The 18824-nt window shown below is 38.1% G+C and overlaps 1 protein-coding gene across 4 annotated transcripts in view; it reads right to left on the bottom strand.

Moving 5' to 3' along the window:
- CPNE4 (copine 4) overlaps window positions 1-18824 on the bottom strand; it is a 226441-nt gene that overhangs the window by 37383 nt on the left and 170234 nt on the right. For all 4 annotated transcript variants that reach the window (XM_005519000.3, XM_088052490.1, XM_088052501.1 and 1 more), the window contains 4 exons: window positions 16854-16952; window positions 7502-7588; window positions 6867-6926; window positions 987-1120 (listed from right to left, as the gene is read on the bottom strand). In XM_005519000.3, the coding sequence (XP_005519057.1) occupies window positions 987-1120; window positions 6867-6926; window positions 7502-7588; window positions 16854-16952 (380 nt within the window). The remainder of the gene's footprint in view (window positions 1-986; window positions 1121-6866; window positions 6927-7501; window positions 7589-16853; window positions 16953-18824) is intronic.

Raw genomic sequence — 18824 nt, 5'->3', positions numbered from 1 at the left:
GACATTTCATTACCATGCAAATGCAAGTGCCTCTGAGCAGGCTAGTTGGTATATGCAACATGTAACATGCAAAACATAGTCTGATGTCACTCCACAATTTATACAGAAAATATAACTCAAATTTGACTGGAAATACCATTGTTTTCTTGAGATCTGACATTTACATATGGCAAAGTGGTGGGTGGACACCTATCATATGTGCAAATATTAGAAAGAACAGCTGTGTAAGATACTGTGTCTCACCACCAGAGAAAGAACATTTAAAGGAAATGCACTTGGTAATTAAATTGCACTTGGTAATTTAATAAATTAAATAATGGGCAATTAATTTGATAGAAGCAGGCAGCCTATTTGAAAGCAATAGAAATACATCATGTAATCAAAGCATATTTGGTCCAATTACTTGCATTTGTTTATTTATTTAAAGGCATGTTGTGTACCCACACTACCCTTCAACATTTATTTCAGAAGGGAGTGCAATTTTCAATAGACCAGGAGAACACTGAAAAAAAAGACCATGGGCTTACTTCTAATAATAGACATCATCAATAAGCAGTTTAGGTGACTACAAATTCAGTTTCAAAGACAATGTCTCAGGAACACTCTTCAGTAGAATGGGACACAGACTCCTGAGTGTATCAGAAAGGATGCTGCCAGCATCTGCAAAACTGGCTCCAAGTTGTTAATCTTGAACACATGAAAAATCCACTCTAACATGCAACTTTAACATGAGAACACAAACCTGAAACTTAACACACACAAATCAGCCAAACAGTCAAGAACTGTGCCTTTCTTTATCATGAAACTAATCTAAACCCAGTGTCACTCTCAAAAGCAGGTTAAGGCAGGCTTATCTTTCTGACGTGCAGTCATTCCTTGTAAATGCCTAAACACGGAGCCTCTGCAGCCAGCCACAGGCAGTCATTAATTTCACACTGTGAAAACACTTTCTAAAGACAACTCTGTAATCAAACGTGGTTATTTACCTGTCATAGTCTTGGCAAATCTCCCCAACAGCTACCAAAGCTTTCAGGTACTCATTGGGCTGGTAGGGGTGGATGTAGTGCAGCGAGCAGCTGTTCCTCGGATCGCCGTTCGATGCAGTGAAATCTATAGCTACCTGGAAAAGACGAGAAGTCAATGTCTGGCAGAGCTCTTCTGAGCATAAAAACACCTACATCAACTATATATCTTTACCAGAAATAATCTGCTGCAGCAAAGAGACAGCAGCCTCTCAGCAAAGGTCATTTTACAGTGTACTTAATGAAATTGGAATTAGGATTGTACTGGTAAATATATGTAGAAACAAATTACAGTTTATAAAATAAGAGATAATAAAACTAAAATGGCATAATTAGATAAAAAATTACCTGCATTGCTATTCTATGGGGAAGATTATGTTCTAATAAAAATGAATCAAATTAACTATCCCTAGGTTTTCATATTTAATTAAATTATTCCAGCTCAGGTGATGTTCAGGACATAAAAGCTTTGCAGCAAGAATATCCATAGAGAGTTACAAGTCCTACTAAAACTATAAATTAGAACTCCAATTAGGGACATTTCTTAGCTATTTTAATCCTTACTGTGGCTGTAGTAGTGGATATTGCTTGTCTGGTATTTTTTCTCTTCAAAACATCCAAGCAATAAATAATTAACCCTCCCAATTTCACAGTTGATAGCAAGATTAAACATGAGCTGCAGGGTAAAAAATAAAACTTGAATCCTGCAAAGATTTTGTTGTTGTTGTTGTTTCTGAAAAAAACCTTAGAGAAGAGTGTGGGAAGTAGTCAATGCAAAAGCAAGTATTAATAAATCATGCTAAAATTAATTTCTCCCTTTTAAAATGTTCTTTAAATTTCTTCTCACTGAAGGTAGGCTCTGGCATGCATCTTCCTTTGTTATGGATCAGAAAGTCCTCTGCTGAATTTGTGATGCTGCTTTATAGGAATTCCTAAAAGAAGCAACAAGAATCCCAAGGGTCTTACAGAGGGAACAAAGCCATTTATAAAATGTCCTTGTTTCCAATAACCTATTCCTCTAAAAAACCCATTACATCTGAATATTCAATAGACAAATGCAGCAAGTTCAGATTTCAGTTTTACAGTGTAGCTGAAGGGTAAGAAAGGGTCCCTCTAACGGCTGCAAAAAGAACTTTGAAGGCACAGCTTGCTCTTGCAAATGTTCAGCTTCCTCAGCTGCAGCCTCTGCTTGGCACAGGGAACACTACTTTATGCAGCTTCAAAATGAAAATGAAACATGACATTTTCATGCTTCCTTAAAAATTTTACACAGCCCTTCTGAAACTTATTTTTGTTGCTAAAAAGTGAAAGGGAAATATCATACTAGGTCAACCCAACGTGGTTTTCCTCCACTGGTTCTGATTTTCCACCTCTATATTTTAGCTGCACAAACCAGCCTCTAGTAGGCTTGGAAATCCCTTCTTCGCCTTGATCATCTATGAACCCCTGGCACCTCACCACCACCATCCAGTCAGGAGAGAGATGAGTTTTTTGGCTTGCAAATACGAGTAATCTTTCACCTCTGCTTCCTACTCACTGTTCAGGCACCAAAGCACTGAGTTTGTTTTCCACACAGTTCTTTTTCCAAAAATGGTATCTGGATTTAACTTGAATAAATCAATGGGGAACCTCTCATGACTTCACTTGTAAGGGCACATAACTGAGGAACACTACACATATTTAAGCAAGGAAGAAAGCAACACTAGTGGTTTGTGAAACCCAAGATAAATCCATGAATGCTTGTACGGACTAGTTTAGTTTTGGGAAATTTATTTGTAGAAAATCTTATTCAAGGTATGCATATTTGTTTAAAAGTAAGTATATTTTCTCTGATATTAATTCAACCTTAATTTGATAATAGAAGGTGCAAAAATGCTACTGTATGATAGGAAAACAAAGGGGTTTCCTGTAAAATTGTTAAAAGTAGGTGTTTTTACTGACAATCTCAAAATACTAAAACACATTAATAGGACTTTAGTGACACATCAAACAGAACTGGACAAGCCTTCCAAAGCTAACTGCTTTGGAAATGAAATCAAGAACACAGAGTAGGAATAAGGAGTGGGTTTCATGAACTTGGAAAAAAGCCTGTGACTAGTGTTTGGGAAAGCAAAAGAAAAGAACTTCCTGTAACCAGCTTCCTTTTTGGAAATGGTCCTTACAGTAGAGGTCTGCTGATAAATAAAAAAGTATCCTAATTTCCTATGATGAAGAATTTATGAATATTTCTGCTTGGATGCAGTGTGCTTGAATTTTATGCAAATCTCTGTTTGACTCCCACAGGGAGGGCTTATAAGAAAGATGACCGCTGTAAATTGCCACGATTCCAAAATAACAATGCAGAGCTCTGCTCCTTCAGCATAACCCAACAGGACTAAGGCCTTGTGCAAATACACTGGATAAGGATTTGTAAAAATAAGTTAATATATGACAGAAGTTATGTTAATATCACAGCTGAGCTTATCTTTTGGGCAGTAAAGTAAGAATCTTTCTCATAGTGCGTACACTTGATTTTTATCAGTGTATCTTCAACTGTATCAGCTCCAGTGTAGCAGCCATCTTCCCTCAGCTAAATAAGAGCATAGCAGAGCAATAACTACACTCAGTACCAGCTTCTTTTTTTTTGCTCAGACTTGTAAAAGGGTGATTTTCACCACACTCAAAACATCCTACATAGCTGGGACCTCCTGCTAGATCTGTCAGCAGCAAATCAGGCTGCCCAATACTGTGACCTGCCTGAGAGAGCATCTGTCCAATATATCTTCCTATTACAGTTCCTTTTATACATGTTACACATCCTTTCTCCTGTATTTCCTAAAGTGATGAAAATGTCTTCAGACTACAGACCCATTTGCACTGCCAACCTCTGAACATTTCTTCTGCAGCAGGGAACACTGTCTGATAAGAGATACAGTGTTTGGCAATAAACTGGGCATAAAAATAGCGAGCTGGAATCAGCACCATTGATCTCTATAGATGAAAGCTTCTTAATAACTGGTTTTAAAGCGAAGGAAAAGTTTACTTTCATTTTTCAGAGACATTCCTTCGAACTACAAACTATGTTTCTACAATCAAGGTACAAAGTATCCCAAGAACACACAGCACGATGTTACCAAGGCTTTCATTAGTGCTTTAAATTACCAGGTACATCATATTACAGCTTTTTGTTATCAAATGTGCGTGTAGCATCCCAGTTTCCCTCCCTCAGCAAGTGCCCTTTCAAACCACAGTTGTATCATACTGCCTGTACACAGCATGAGCTCAACAGAAATGACATTAATATTAGGACAATGACAACAACAATACACATATCAGGAGTTTCAAAGTATCACAAATCCACTATAGTTAAAAAAAAAGGATATCTGAGAAAGCCCAAGGAATAAGCCTCCTCTGTTTCAGGGGTCTGAATTAATCAGATTAGGACTATGTGAAGAGATTATACAATGCATGCAGAAAGCAAGGGAGAATGGAATATCTCCCCAGTAGGCTGCACCCATTTGTTTCAGAGACTACTGCAGAATTCATTTTGGGAAACAACACCACATCTCACAACCAGCCTGTGCTGAGGACTGCTGGAAGAAGAGTGAAGGAAAACATGTGGAAAGCCGGTTTGTCACGATGTTTATAGGCAGAACCACTAGGTTATGCACAGAGACAGCTATAGGTACAGAGATGTCACAATGGCTTACCCTGGGTCAGTGAAGGTTGAAAATTGATAGTGATAAGCCTACACAATACTGTGGATTTACCATTAAGGGCAACAGTAATTCAGGGATCTCTGTGGCTGACAGTATAATGAATCTTTCATTTCCTTTATGTCCTCACTGCCCATCCTTGAAGATTAGCTTGCTTAAGCTTTCTATTACCAACTGTTTTGTTTCACTTTAGTAAAATAAAATACATTAAAATACAGTAGAAGCCACTATCCATTTTAACCCATTTTCCCTACCACTTTTAAACTTGTGTTTTGCAGCCTGCTAACTGGAAACCTGTGACAAGTAAACAAAAGGCAAGAAAATTGCCATAACCCTTCCTTGCACTAAGAACTTGCTCTTCCATTGAAAAACAGTTCTGAAGAATTGGAGTTTGAAAAGCTGTAACTTAATATGTAAATCCCTAGATACTTTCTAATGGCAGCAGTGCTCCTGTTCTTGAGCTGGAGTTGTGGGAAATACGTATTAACTGGTCTTTCCATGTGCCTAACCACATACCCTAATTAAAAAAGGCTTTCAAATATAACACGAAGGCATTAATGTCTTTCTGATGATGACCTTGAATACATTTGATAATTGAGTTCTTCCAGTCATATTTTAGGGAGGAAATGTCAGTAAAGATAAATTAAAGGGGTTTCCAGTGACTGCCAAGTTTCAGACGTGAAGGAGAAATGTGTGTCGCTCTATTAGGAACGGCTGGGATTGAGCGACACAGACTCTCTAAGGAGTCGGTTAGGAGAATGTCTCATAGTTTATTACTTCAGGTCGATTTTATAGACTGATACGTGGAAAGTACAGAAAGGAAACTCTTATTGGTTAGCAAACCACTACATTATCATCATTGGTCAGTGGGGCACACCCCCCCCCCCGACCTTCTGCAAAGAAAACATGAGACAGAGAAACAACACCTGTAAGGCTGTTTTCTGTCTTTGAGGATTGTTTTGAATCCTCCCATGAATTTCCCAGGCCAGCTTCTCAGGCAAGACTGAGAAGCTATGTGGCCTGTAATTTCTACAGGCTCTCTGTTTCAGAGTTAGCATCCACAAATGTGCATTGCTAGTACATGAGGATAAAAGATGTAGTAGCCAGGTAAGGAAGAGAGGTAATTACACAATATGCTTTATACAAGAGAATACAATTATAAAGATCTTAGTCCACTGCAGAAGGTACTGCCTTCAAAACCAAAACAGAGCCCTCAGTTCTGGGTGTTATCCGATGAGTTTGTGATGAGTACAGGCAAAGTCCATGTTTAACACTTGAAAAAAGCTGATCTGTACACGAGAAGACAATTCACTATTGTCTATAGCTGCTGCTGGAACTTTCTGGTACAATAAAAAAATCTTTCTTTTTTTGTCAAATCCTTTTGGAAAATGAAGGCTTGTCTGGAAAATGTGAAACGGAACATGTGAGTAGCATCTGGTGTCTGAGACTTTATACGTGGGAGCAGAAATAGGGCAGGATCCTACAGGAAAAGAAAATATCTCCAGAAGAAGACTATTACCTTTGTGCATTAGATTTTAGCCCTTTAGCTGGCATAAATTAGAAATCACATAAACCAGATTGGAACTGAGCCACAATCCATATTCCTATACTACAGGAAAAAACTGATACATCATATTAGATTATATTAAGTATATTAATTTTTAGATACATGCTACAAAAAAACAGATCAAACCCACACATTAAATGTTTCTTAATTTATTAACTGGAATCACAAAAAACTGGTTTTTTGTTTATGAAGAGCCCCACAAATCCTTTTACACCCTGTTTCTTGAACTGAATAGCTCCTGAGTGCACTCTAAATTAGAGCTGTGTCCCCCTGTAGTGCCATCTTACTTGCTAGCTATGGCAGAGATATGAAACACCAGCATTTACCCCAGGCTGACAGAGAAAAGCCGCTGGCTGGATCTCTCTGTGACTTTCAATACGGCACCGTTTCAGGGAAAACAACTTGCTTTATTTAACAGAGGATTCATTCTGGAAAGGAAGACTGGCCCTTAATACATTTTGCAAGAAGAATTTAATAATTTACCAAGGAATGGCATGTAAGAGTCATTTCTCTGAAAGTAATGAATTGGTATCTAAGGGGATTCCCTTTCTTCAAAACAAGTTAGAGAAGTAAGACACTTACTGTAAACTGTATTTGGCAGCCTCCCATGATATAATCTAAGAAAGAATGCATCTTGTGTATCTGCAGACAAGAAAGAAAGACATTCAACTTAGCTGTGTACTGATAAAACATAAGAGAACTGCTGGAAAAAAAATAAAATGGAAGGAGGAGAGGGACCAACTGAAAAATAAGGTAAAGGAAGAATTATCAAATAAGTCTGAGACAGAAACAAAACCATAAACAGAAAAAAATAATCAAAATTCTAAACCTACAGAAAGGAAAATTCACATAAAAAGTAGAACCAACTTCTCAGTGGGAAGTCAGAGGAAATTTTGCTGTTGGTTTAGGAAGAACAAGAGCAATTTTGTAAAAATAACAGAAGTATTAAAAAGGATACACACAAAGTTGGCGAATCTTTAGGTGACAGAGTTTAGTATTGTTTTTTCCATTGTACAAGAGCAGGAATAGGGCAAGAGAAATGAAACAAGAGTCGAGGAAGTCAACTTACTTTTGAGATTCAAGTCCTTGTCTTTACTTTTTGTAGGGATAGTTTCCATTGCTATTCTACATGCAGTTCCACTTTGTTTCAAGCACCATTAAAATATATCACTGAGAGCTTAGTAAAGAAAGAGTCAAAGAGCAAAATATACATTTACCTTGCACTGGTTAAGGATGACAATGCCTGAGTTCTTGTAGTTCTTTTTCTTTGCTTTGTACTTGGGGTTAATGCATTCCCATTGTACCTGTGAAAAAAATAGCAGTCACTCTCTGCAGGAAAAGTTTATGTACAGATTGAATAATTAACAAAAACTGCACTGCCCAATTTCCACAGTTCACTAAATCATAACAGATAATGGTGCACAGAGAGGAAAGAAAATGAAAACTGTTAACTATGCAGAGAATAGTTAATAGAAAAAGGCCCAGGGCAAACATCAGTCTTTGAACATATACACGTGAACGTGGCACTGAGGGAGACATCCAGATTCATTTGTTGCCATCTTCCAGTCTTGTAGTTTCAGGTGTTACATAAGCAAGATAGAGGATCTTTTGAGATCATTTAAGAGGAAAGAAGGAACTTAATAAATATCAAAATGCTGGCGAGAGCAACCTGATGCACTGTATTAACTAGAAAACTATTGTCACAGTAACACTGAGTTTTGTATTAAAGTCATGATTAGAAAAATTCTGACCAACAATCATCTCACTTTCTCCTTTAAGTCTGATAGCAAAATAAAAAGTTAAGGAAATCAGTAACGTGTTCACAAAGATGCAGCTAACTAATGATACACCTGAAATTTATCCCTAAGAATATATTAAAATCCCTTTTTGAGGTTTTTTTTTTATAGTTTTATTTAAAAATAGTTAATTTTACAGAAAAAACAGTCATACCTTGCTATTGAATTACATCTCCTTGTTCTCATCATAACATCTCCCAGGTTGTTAGTAATTCCACTTGAAATGTTCTGCCTTCCTCTGGTTTCAGGCAGAGTGATAAGGCCAAGTTTTCAGACCCTCACCTCTAATGTTCACAGTATTATTCATGGCTTGTACTGCAGGACTACAATGTACATTTGTAGATGTAGGTGTCTGGTGGCATTTGTATATACAGATTTTTATCTGTAATATGCTGTTAATGTGGTTAACAACATTACTATTTCCTTTCAGGGAGCTGTTTTCAAGCGTGGAGACAAAACATGTGATGCTGGGTCACAGAAAGAAATACAATTCCAAAATGTACCAGGATGTTCCATTATCTAAAAATCTCTTTTATGACATTTTGAAATGAAACATGTCTTAAGTGTTACAGTGTTTTGCCTACAATGGAAACCTGCCTAAGTATTACAATACTTTGTCTACAGTGAGGTACATATGTGATATATCTTAGCAAAGTGTTTGAGCACCAAAAACTATTTTTACTTTATGCTCAGACCCAGTAATTTCATCGAGCTTCAAACCACTGCCTAACAGCAATTATTTGAATGTCTCTGAAGTAGTCCAGGCTTAGAGATTTTGTCAAACATCAAAAAAGGAAGGCAAACCATATAACTTTGGAGCAATATGAGACCATTTTTGCACAGGGAAGGAGGGGTATCTTCATCACTATGAAATGGAGACAGGTGACAGAGTGAAGAATAGGAAAAGACAAAAACACTGCTCCAACCGCAGGAAGAACATCTGCTTCCCCTCCCAGCTAGCCTTCAGCTCAGTTATTTGTCTTGTGAAATAAATTTTCCAACTGAGAAGACAGGCAGATACAGGCCCTCATGTTCAGGGGAAATCCTCTGTAAACGTTTTTTCTCTACTCAGAAGCAGCATTCAGGCTCAAGAAATAAAAAGCCCTTCTCTCCCAGCAAAGAGAATGCTCTGTAACACAACACTGGAGTGCAATAAGCCCATATTTGGGTCTGAAAGCAAGGCAAAAGCACTGCCTGCTCTCATCTTGATAGGTTACTGTCAAGCAAAATGGTTTAACACACAGTTGTCTCCACACTTACTTGAAGCATTCCTACAAAGAAATCATGCTGTCTGTGTTCTATACATAAACTGGGATATAACAAATAGAAAGAAAAAATAGGAGACAGGATTTGCATTCCTCCCTTTGATACTGAAATACACTGGAGAAGTGCAGCAGTTTTCCCCTGAACATCCAAGGTGAATCTCCTTAATTTTAGCATCCTCCAACATGAATATTTTTTCAACGTGCATATTTAAACAGGGCCTGACCTATATGAAGCCATATATTATGCACATAATTTCTCTCCTTAGGAAAGGGATTATTTAAGCCTGAAAAAAATATTCCATGATATTTTTATGGAAGAGGTTTACAATAAATAAGGACCAAAGTGGCATAGAACATTACTTCAGGAGAGGAAAAAATATCTCAGGTTCCCTTTGCTAACTGTAAAATGCAACTATGAATGTTCACCTACTTTGCAAAGCATTTTGAGATGTATGGATAACAGTTCTCAGAAACTACCCAAGGCTCATTAAAATATTCTATGTGCAAGTCACTAACATTTTTGGCTTATGTGGATAATAAAGCAAAGGCAAGAACAGATTAGAAAATTTACAGAAAGCAGGAAAAAAGAAAAGGAAGGGAAGGGAAGGGAAGGTGCGGGAAGGGAAGAAAGAAAGAAAGAAAGAAAGAAAGAAAGAAAGGAAAGAAAGAAAGAAAGGAAAGAAAGGAAAGAAAGGAAAGAAAGGAAAGAAAGGAAAGAAAGGAAAGAAAGGAAAGAAAGAAAGAAAGGAAAGAAAGGAAAGAAAGGAAAGAAAGGAAAGAAAGGAAAGAAAGGAAAGAAAGGAAAGAAAGGAAGAAAGGAAGAAAGGAAGAAAGGAAGAAAGGAAGAAAGGAAGAAAGGAAGAAAGGAAGAAAGGAAGAAAGGAAGAAAGAAAGAAAGAAAGAAAGAAAGAAAGAAAGAAAGAAAGAAAGAAAGAAAGAAAGAAAGAAAGAAAGAAAGAAAGAAAGAAAGAAAGAAAGAAAGAAAGAAAGAACAATTTTGCACGTATTTAATCTATTGATAATAGTATAACAAAGGGAGGGGAATAAGAGAGGAGAGAGAAGACATTTCCCGGTTCAAAAGCTTAAAAAAGCCAACAAGACTGTTTTACATAAAGCTCAATCTTCACTTACCCACCAAGATCCAGTTCTGACCTTGGCAATTCCCACAGTTCACGCTAAAGATGTAACAAGCATCATTTGAAGAAAATTCCCTATACAGGTCTTACTGTTTATCCAGCTTTTATAATTAGAACAGAGTTCAAAATACAGCTCTAAGCAGGTAAGTAATCATGAGAAACAATTCTCAAATATTTTGCTTGCATTGTTGAGGCCAACCTCAATTTCCAGTCTGTTCCTACATTCCCAGTATTGATTTGGTATCTGACATTGCTTTTTATTGATCCATTTTTGCTTTCAAATTAACTTTTCAGTTGAGAGGAAACTAATGCAATAGTCTGCAATCTGACACTAATGGTAAACATTCTGAAGTTTGGATTCATCAATCTGAAAGTCACTTAGCATTTCCTCCAAACGCCTGACAACTCTGGGCTGTGCAAGCTCTTTCCCTATCAAACAACACACAGAATCTGAAACAGAAAGCAACCTGATTTTAAACTATCTACTGTTAATTTAAGTAATGTTGCAAATGTTGGTAATGGACTCCCAAGACTATACTGTGCTGGCATTCCTTTAAGACACTTAAATTTAAACCACCATGTGGAGAATTTCTGAACAAACTCCTTCCAGCTGTTCTTCAATGAGAGTCAGTGAGCTGATGCTGACACTTGGAAGGTCCCAATCCTTTTGTGCCTGTGATGAGGAGACACAGATCCCTCAGTGGGAGATGTTACTCTGCAGTGAGGAGTAACACCCTCATTCGTTCTCTTACAAAACCTTCAGAAGAGAGAAAAGCAAACAATGCAACCACTTCTGACACACACCAGCAAAGGGAAGTGGAGGCAACTACATGAAGGCAACCATTGTACAACCAAAATCTGGACAGAATGTGGCACAGGCTATTCAGAGAAAGGACTGAAGGTGTCTGGAAAGTTTCACATACCCTAAGGCAAGACAAATGACAGCAGTTGCTTTCACTGGGACAGTGCCTGCACACCAGAATGTTGGGTAGGCCTGTGAGGGAAGGGCTAGAGAGCTTGAATGGCTTGTTGTATGCTTGTGGAATAGCTTGTGTTAGCAAGATTGAGTTCTCCTGCCTCCCCTGAACTTCTTTGGTTTCTCTCTTCTTTCCTGTTCAGCTGCTGCAATGAATTACATGGTTTGTAAATGACAAAAGAGGCACTACTGCCTAATGGATGGGGCAAAACCCCCAGTCAATAGCAGGCAGAATTATATCCTGCATTTTCTCTTTCTGATGCCTCAAGAAAAACAAGTCACTTTTAAATAAACTGAGTCTCCTCCTGCATAAAAGGCTATTTTATTCCTGCCATCCCTCTAGGCAAGAGGTCAGGATAGTTTTGTGGTTTTATCCTCTTTCTGTCACAGAAATACATCTGCCAAAAGTGAAGGGCTGCCGTTACTCACTATCAGAGATTTCCTCTGGAAACTTGCCCCTGGGAATGAAGTGGAAATCAAAGCATTTCTTGCTTCCCCAGCCAAGCCCGCAGCCTCCCCTGTGCCTCTGAGGCTCTACCAATGGTTGCCTCCTCGCAAGGATTTGGCAGGTGCCTGGTGTGGCTGCACCCCCTGTGAGGCCTCTGCTGCCCTGTCTGGGGCCAGCAGCAGCTGCTGATGTTGCAGAGAGTCCTGGGAGAACTGGGCTGTCTCCTGATAAAACTGGAATTGTCCATAGGTGTCAATAACATCTTGGTCCATTACCAAGAGCTTAAAGGTCTCACTGTGCAGTCATCTGAAGAGCTACCAGATGGAAAAGCCCTCCCTAATAAAACTTTGGACTTGTAGAAATGTCAGTGGAGATGGAAAGTACAGCAGGGTTTATTCTCTTTCCATTTGTGCGTGTGCAAATGCACACATGTCCATTTTTTATGTAACACAGGAACAGATTCTTCCCTTACATAACTCCTGTGCTGCATGAGGATCCAGGTGATTTCTCTGGCTTTTTTTCTCTCAAATCCCTCTGGCTTTATTGCCTTGATTAAAAAAACCCAAGAAAGTGATTTTTTCTTTCCTCATTAGTAGGGGATTTCTCCTTTCAACTATGATAAGCTTTAATAGCATTTACATTTATATAATCTCAAGCTTCTTCTTGTCCTGTTTAAATATACTTAGATAGATTAATACTAGAACACCTTAAAAAACTGCTACTGTACACATGTATTAAAAACATCATTATATGTATTCTTGGAAGAAATCCTAACACACAAACTCAGAGTATTTATTAGTATTTTACTTAAAAAGGGTGGACTTATTCTTACTGTGGGGTTTTTTTGTGTGTCAAGATTATGGTGAAGGAGTAAATAATAAAGTTTGGAAGGGTGGAAAGTGTTAAGAGAAGATTTAGAAACCACAGAATTACATGTTGAGAAAAGACTTCTAAAATCAATGAGTACAACTATTAACCCAGCACCACCAATTTCACCATTAAACCATGGATCATGCAAGGGCTGCTTCAGATGTGCATTTGAACACGATGTCTTTGTACCATTTTTTATTGGTGGTCAGTATGAAAACAGGGTAGGTGTCAGAACATAACAGTCTATGACCATAAGGTAATTTTTATGGAACAGAAACACATAAAGTTATTATCCTGCAGTTGTTCATGGTAGAAAATCTTAAAACAGAAGACCAGCAAGTTTTCCCAGAATTCGGTCCTCTCAGTCATGGAGAAGCACCTAACACTTTGAAGGAGTTGTAATTCAAGATTTGTGAATCTCACACAAGACATACCACATTCAGAAAAGAAATTCATAAACAACTTATGCCACTTCTGATCAAAACAAGTGATTTCATTCAGGTAAGGAATTTTCTCTTCTCTTTACACAGTACTGGTTCAACCACTCAGAAGATACCAGAGCTAGATTCACAGCAGTTTTCTAAACGGTGCCTATCTCAAACATGCATTTCTGATAAATCTCACAGCCAAGGCAAGCCAACAAGCTCATCTGAGGCTGACACTCAAAACTCGAGACAATCAGTACACAACCCAGGGATGGAACAGTCTTAGAAGCACCACCATCTCATGTAAGTACGCAAGCAGGTGACACATATCCATTCTGTCCATCTCAAGTGGTTCTGTAGCAGTTGACAGATTGACTACAAGACAAAAATATCTTTACTTTCAGAGAGGGAGGTTGAAGAATGGGTCAGAATGCTCTGTGCTTTCTGACAGATGAACTATGTACAATTAAAAGGCAACTTCAACATCCTTGTCAGCTCCCCCAGAGATGAGGTGAGCTGGTGAAATGGTGAGAAGCACTAGCAGATCACAGATGCCACACAGTCCATCCTGCTCACCAGCACCAACTGTGGTACTCCCACTCTCACTGCTTAATGCATTTATGACAACGTGTGCTGCTGATTCCAACCAATACAGACCTTGCTGATGGGCAGAGATGGAGATCTGAGCCTCCTATAAAACCACACAGACTTGCAGCTGAAGCTTAATCAAAGTTCCTGGACCCCCTATCAATGATGAATGTTCCTTCCAATTCTCTCCAGTTTCCTGGGAAAGTGAAAAACCCTGACTGACAATCACTAGCGTGTTTTGATTATCTTTGGACAGAATTAAAGCAATGTACTGTAGCTGGCTGTAAAGTCACAAAAGAAAATACAACCAGAACAAGAAGCTTCACTGCATCTCCTAGCAACTCAAATAGGGATGTCAGACCTGAGCTCTGCTCCTTACACAGGCTTCCACAGCATTTGAGATGAAGTTCCCGGCTTTGGCCCTCCTCTTCAACATTCACCACTCACTGTTGTGATGCAATGTGAAAGAATGTTAACACCAGGGGCTGGAGGATGTAGTTTTATTCCTCTGTCTGAAAGGAGTACTACATGGAAAACAGTACTTTCTGGTCTGAGACCATGAAGGGGTCTCTTCTAGGAACAAAGAACTATGTTTAACCTACTCATCTCCCCACCCACATATAATGTCTCATGTCTCTGATACGGCCTTCTTTATCAGAAGTAGCTAGCAACACATCTACTTGAAGGAAAACACCTTCCTTCTCTGTAATTTCCTCAAGGTTCACTATAACCTCTTTATTCAAAGTAAACACTCCATTGCACATGCTTTTTCTTTAATGAGGATAAAACTAAAGAAAAGAACTGATAACTTCTAATCACATTCCTTAATGTTGCACAAAGGATGTTGACATAAACTATGCACTAAGATGTTTTTATGGGGTCCACAGACAATGGCATATATTTTCTTTATCAGCAATAGTTCTTTCTACAGAATAGAGAAAAATGAGATAGGATGAGGGACTGACAGGGAGAGAGTGAAGGGGAAAGGGAAATAGCATTCTGGCTCCAGCCAAGTGACGTGGCTTCCCACACAACTGACCTCTCCTGTGCAACATGTGATCACTGTATTGTTTTCCGTAAGTTCATCATATCCACCAGGACCTGCTCAAACTCCTACTGCTTGTTCTTGTCTATCATGCAATTAGTGCTCACCAAACCCTGACTTCATCTGGGGCTAGAGCCATCTAGCATGTCTGTTTATATTGTTGAACCGCTATTTATCAGCCACTTAAATGACTAATACTATCTTATCCATTCAATCTTATTTCCCTCTAGAATAGGCTAAGAAACAAGGATTAGAAAAGAGGAGAAAGGACACTGATTCCCACCTCGGTGGTAACTATGTCCCATGAGAATTAGTTACACCAACTGCACGGTTTTGCAGGTACAAGCCCACAGAAAAACTTCACAACCACAACAGAATGAGAGGAACAAGGAAGATAAAAAAGGTACAGTTCCTAGGGTGTGTGGAGGAAGATTGCAGGTAAAAGGTTACAGGTAAAAGACAACCTGCAGAATGGCAACTGGCAGGCCCATAGCAAGAGTAAGATTCAGGCACTTAAACCATAGGACAAAATTAAAACATTTCTGGACAGCACTCTGATACTGCAGTGACAACCTAGAACAAGAACTGACAAATGGCTGCATTAACTTCTTATGCCTCTGAAAGATCAATCATCCTTTCTGCTAGCTGAGGATGAAAAAAAGCATACAATTTCTCCATCATAATAAAGAATACATAGATTATTCTGCAGATCCACTCCTGGCATTCTGGACTACAAGGCTCTTGTCTTGGCCAAAAAAGCTGTCTCCTAGAAGGACCATGATGTGGTTTTAAGACATTTATGTTGAAGATACACACCCTTTACCACTCTCACACAGTCCCTTCCTGAGCCACAGGTATTTGTATACAAATTTGGAGTGTTGACAGGTCAATGGCCTTGTTAATGTTATTCATTCTGGGATTTGTTTACCTCTTTATTTCCACTCAAATTTTGTTTGATAAAGTCTTGATCCTCTGACTTGATTTGAAAGAGCAAACAGGGTTTAATTTACAGTGTTCAGAAGTTATTTATAATGGACTAATATATGACTGATACATATCAGCAGTATTTTACACACATGAGCAGCATTTGCCAAACCTTAGTGTATTCTAAGAACTTCAACAGAAAACATTTAGAAGAGCCATAAATGTTTCTTGACCTATGGCATAGACTGACTACTTACCTTTTATCAAACACCTTCTGACTGTGTTAGATTTTTACCAACACATTTCAATACTATAAAGCCCATATAAAGCTTATTAGGCATTTGTGTTTTGGGTAGAGATTGCAACAACAGTGGAACAATGAATACAAATTATCTGCAGGATCAACATTTTTAACTCCCCCTCAGAGAATTTATCAAAACTAACACCTTTAGAAGTACGTAATAATAGAAAATGACAATTTCTGGAATTAGATATCCCAAATCACTTATCATATTAAGTAATTACTATCAACTTCAATTTGAAAAGATCAGGCTGACATAAAGAAGTGAAATTATTGATAAGCTAACAATTTCATTTTCCCTTAGGACTGTAAATCATGAAATACTTAGAATACCGATTAGTTTCATCATGAGGAGTTTTAGTTAAAGCTGTCAGCAATGAATGCAGCACATGAGAAATGGAGAAAGATGGAGAATGACCCTCACCCAACAGAGGTCTTTAGGCCAGCAGGAAAATGCTTTGAGTAGCCAGAATGGGTATCTGCTTTGCAGCTCAGCACCTCATGGAAACCATGTGCTTGGGCTCAAAGGAAATAAATCTTAGCAGAAAGAAATGACTGTGGACTGGGAACTAGAAAAAAAACTTAACCATTTCAGGCATGAAAGCACAGAAACAAATGCTTTTTTACATTTTCAGATTATTGTGTCCAGGTAACAGCAAAACCTGTGGGAGACATCAACACGACTAAATTCTGGGAGATGACGAGGCAATGTCACCTGCTTTATGACAGGATTGTCTGGGGAACTCTGCTCTACAGAGATTACATCTTGAGATTGCTCAGGTGTTTTCCACTTACCTGTCTTCCCTCCATAGCTCCTCGCATTTCCTTGAAAGTTGAGCTAAATTCTCCAATGAAGTCATGCTTTCCGTTGGAATCCCAGTCCCAAACTATGCACTGGGGAGACAAAGGGGAAAAGAACAAACCAGCACTTTTTTTTTCAGACAGTAAAGAGATTTTATTGAAAAACACTGCAGGAGAAATTATGATATACAATGGGTGGAGTGTTTTATCTAAAACAAAATCACAAGGCATATTAAAACCCAGTTCTTGTTCGGATCAAAATAAAATGGCAAGTGGAATCAGCTTGCTGCTGATAGTTCTGTCTTATGCAGCTTGCCTAATGAAGCAAGTCATGTATTTCAGAAGGAAAGGATTTCTTGTCTGCATCATTTTGCTAAGTGTGAAAATACAGGATTATGTGTATTTGCATATTCATGGTCAAACTGTGTCCTGACTTACCTGGTTGATGTGCTTTACAAATACAAATTAATATTCAAAACACTGTTTGCCTTAGGCAAACATTACTTTTCTCATTTTTACAGTCAGTGAAGGTGAGACAATAGTTACAGACATCATTTTTTGAAACAGCTTTGAAATTATACACATCAGTGTTTGCTGCCCATCTCTTGGCTCTTTTCCGGTGTTGCTCAACAGTGACTATTCAAACCAAACCTCACTGGTAGCCTTCCCTAAATTCATGCATAAGGATGAATATCTCAATGAGTTTGAGCTTTGAGAATTTTATTTTAGAGATTTTGCTAAATACAACTGAGCTAGCCAAGACTGAAGCACATAGCAATAACTACATGCTTCGCTAAATTGTAATTTTAAAACAGCTCCAAATACAACAAAGGGGCTCACAGCTTTAAAGAACAAAATCCCAAATTCAGCCTTATGTTCTCTCTAGATAAAGGTCACATACATTGACTGAATCAGGAGACCTTTACTGAAAATGTCCTGCTGAAAAATATCTTTTAGGGTTTTTTTAAAAGCAGAAACGTGCCAAAGTCATCTGTCCTGTCACACACTGTTATCAGATGGTTCTGAGGGTAACAACAGTGGGTTTTGTCTGGCTTCTTTGTCTCAGCGAGGCTCAGTACTTTTGACCCAGCACTGGTGGTCAGACAGCACAAGAAGAACAAGGTTTGCTTCTCAAAGACTTCTCAAGCCGTTTGAAGTGTGCTTGGTCCAAAGGGGCACTGAGTTCACTCAGAAGGAAACTGAAATCATTGGATGTCTACTGGACTTTGAGTGTTAAATATTTCCAAGAAAGCACTTTATTAAAACAGACTTCCCTGTCCACCAGCTATACTTTCTACTCAGCCCAAATAATCCAGTCAAAGCTGGTAAGTTGACATACCCTTTTGAGGGTGTGGGAAAGACTCTAGAAAGCTTGGGATTTGGACCATCCTTTCACCTCCTATTTTACTTGCTTTTTTTTTAATTTTTTTTTTTTTTTTAATGCAGGAATCCCAGACTAGAGGAAGATCTCCAAATCAAAATGTGAAAATATTTTGCTCTGAGACTTGGAGATACTTTTTTAGCAGCTTTGACATTGAGGTGGTGGGCAGAGGGAAAAAAGGGGCAGTTTCTGCATGCGTTTGTTTACCGGCTAAATTTCAAACAGGAGTAATCAAATCAAAGTGGGTGTCTGATTCTGATAGTGGTAATATTGTCTAGAAAAAAAACTAGACACAGTATTTCCAACACTAGCAGTCCCGGAGTATTCTTTCAGATGAAATCTTGCCTAAAAATTACTGTCTGTTTCTTATCAATAGAAATTTTTATATGAGCTGGTAACAAGAAAAAAAATCCAAGAAAAACTAATTTAATTTACAAAAAAATTCCTGAAACAAATTTTGTTTTATTCATCTTGAAAATGTAATTTTATTTTTTCTGTGAAATTCCTTGCTAATATAAAATGCTTATTTTTTATTGAAATTACTTTATAAATATTTAATAAAAAATTGATCTCACGGGTGAAGC

The sequence above is a fragment of the Pseudopodoces humilis genome, chromosome 1 (genome assembly GCF_049639895.1).
Source record: "Pseudopodoces humilis isolate 2021_Gansu_Grassland_sample_001 chromosome 1, ASM4963989v1, whole genome shotgun sequence".
Classification (NCBI taxonomy): domain Eukaryota; kingdom Metazoa; phylum Chordata; class Aves; order Passeriformes; family Paridae; genus Pseudopodoces; species Pseudopodoces humilis.
Note: the sequence above shows the minus strand (reverse complement) of the source record. Positions and strands in the feature narration are given on the sequence as shown.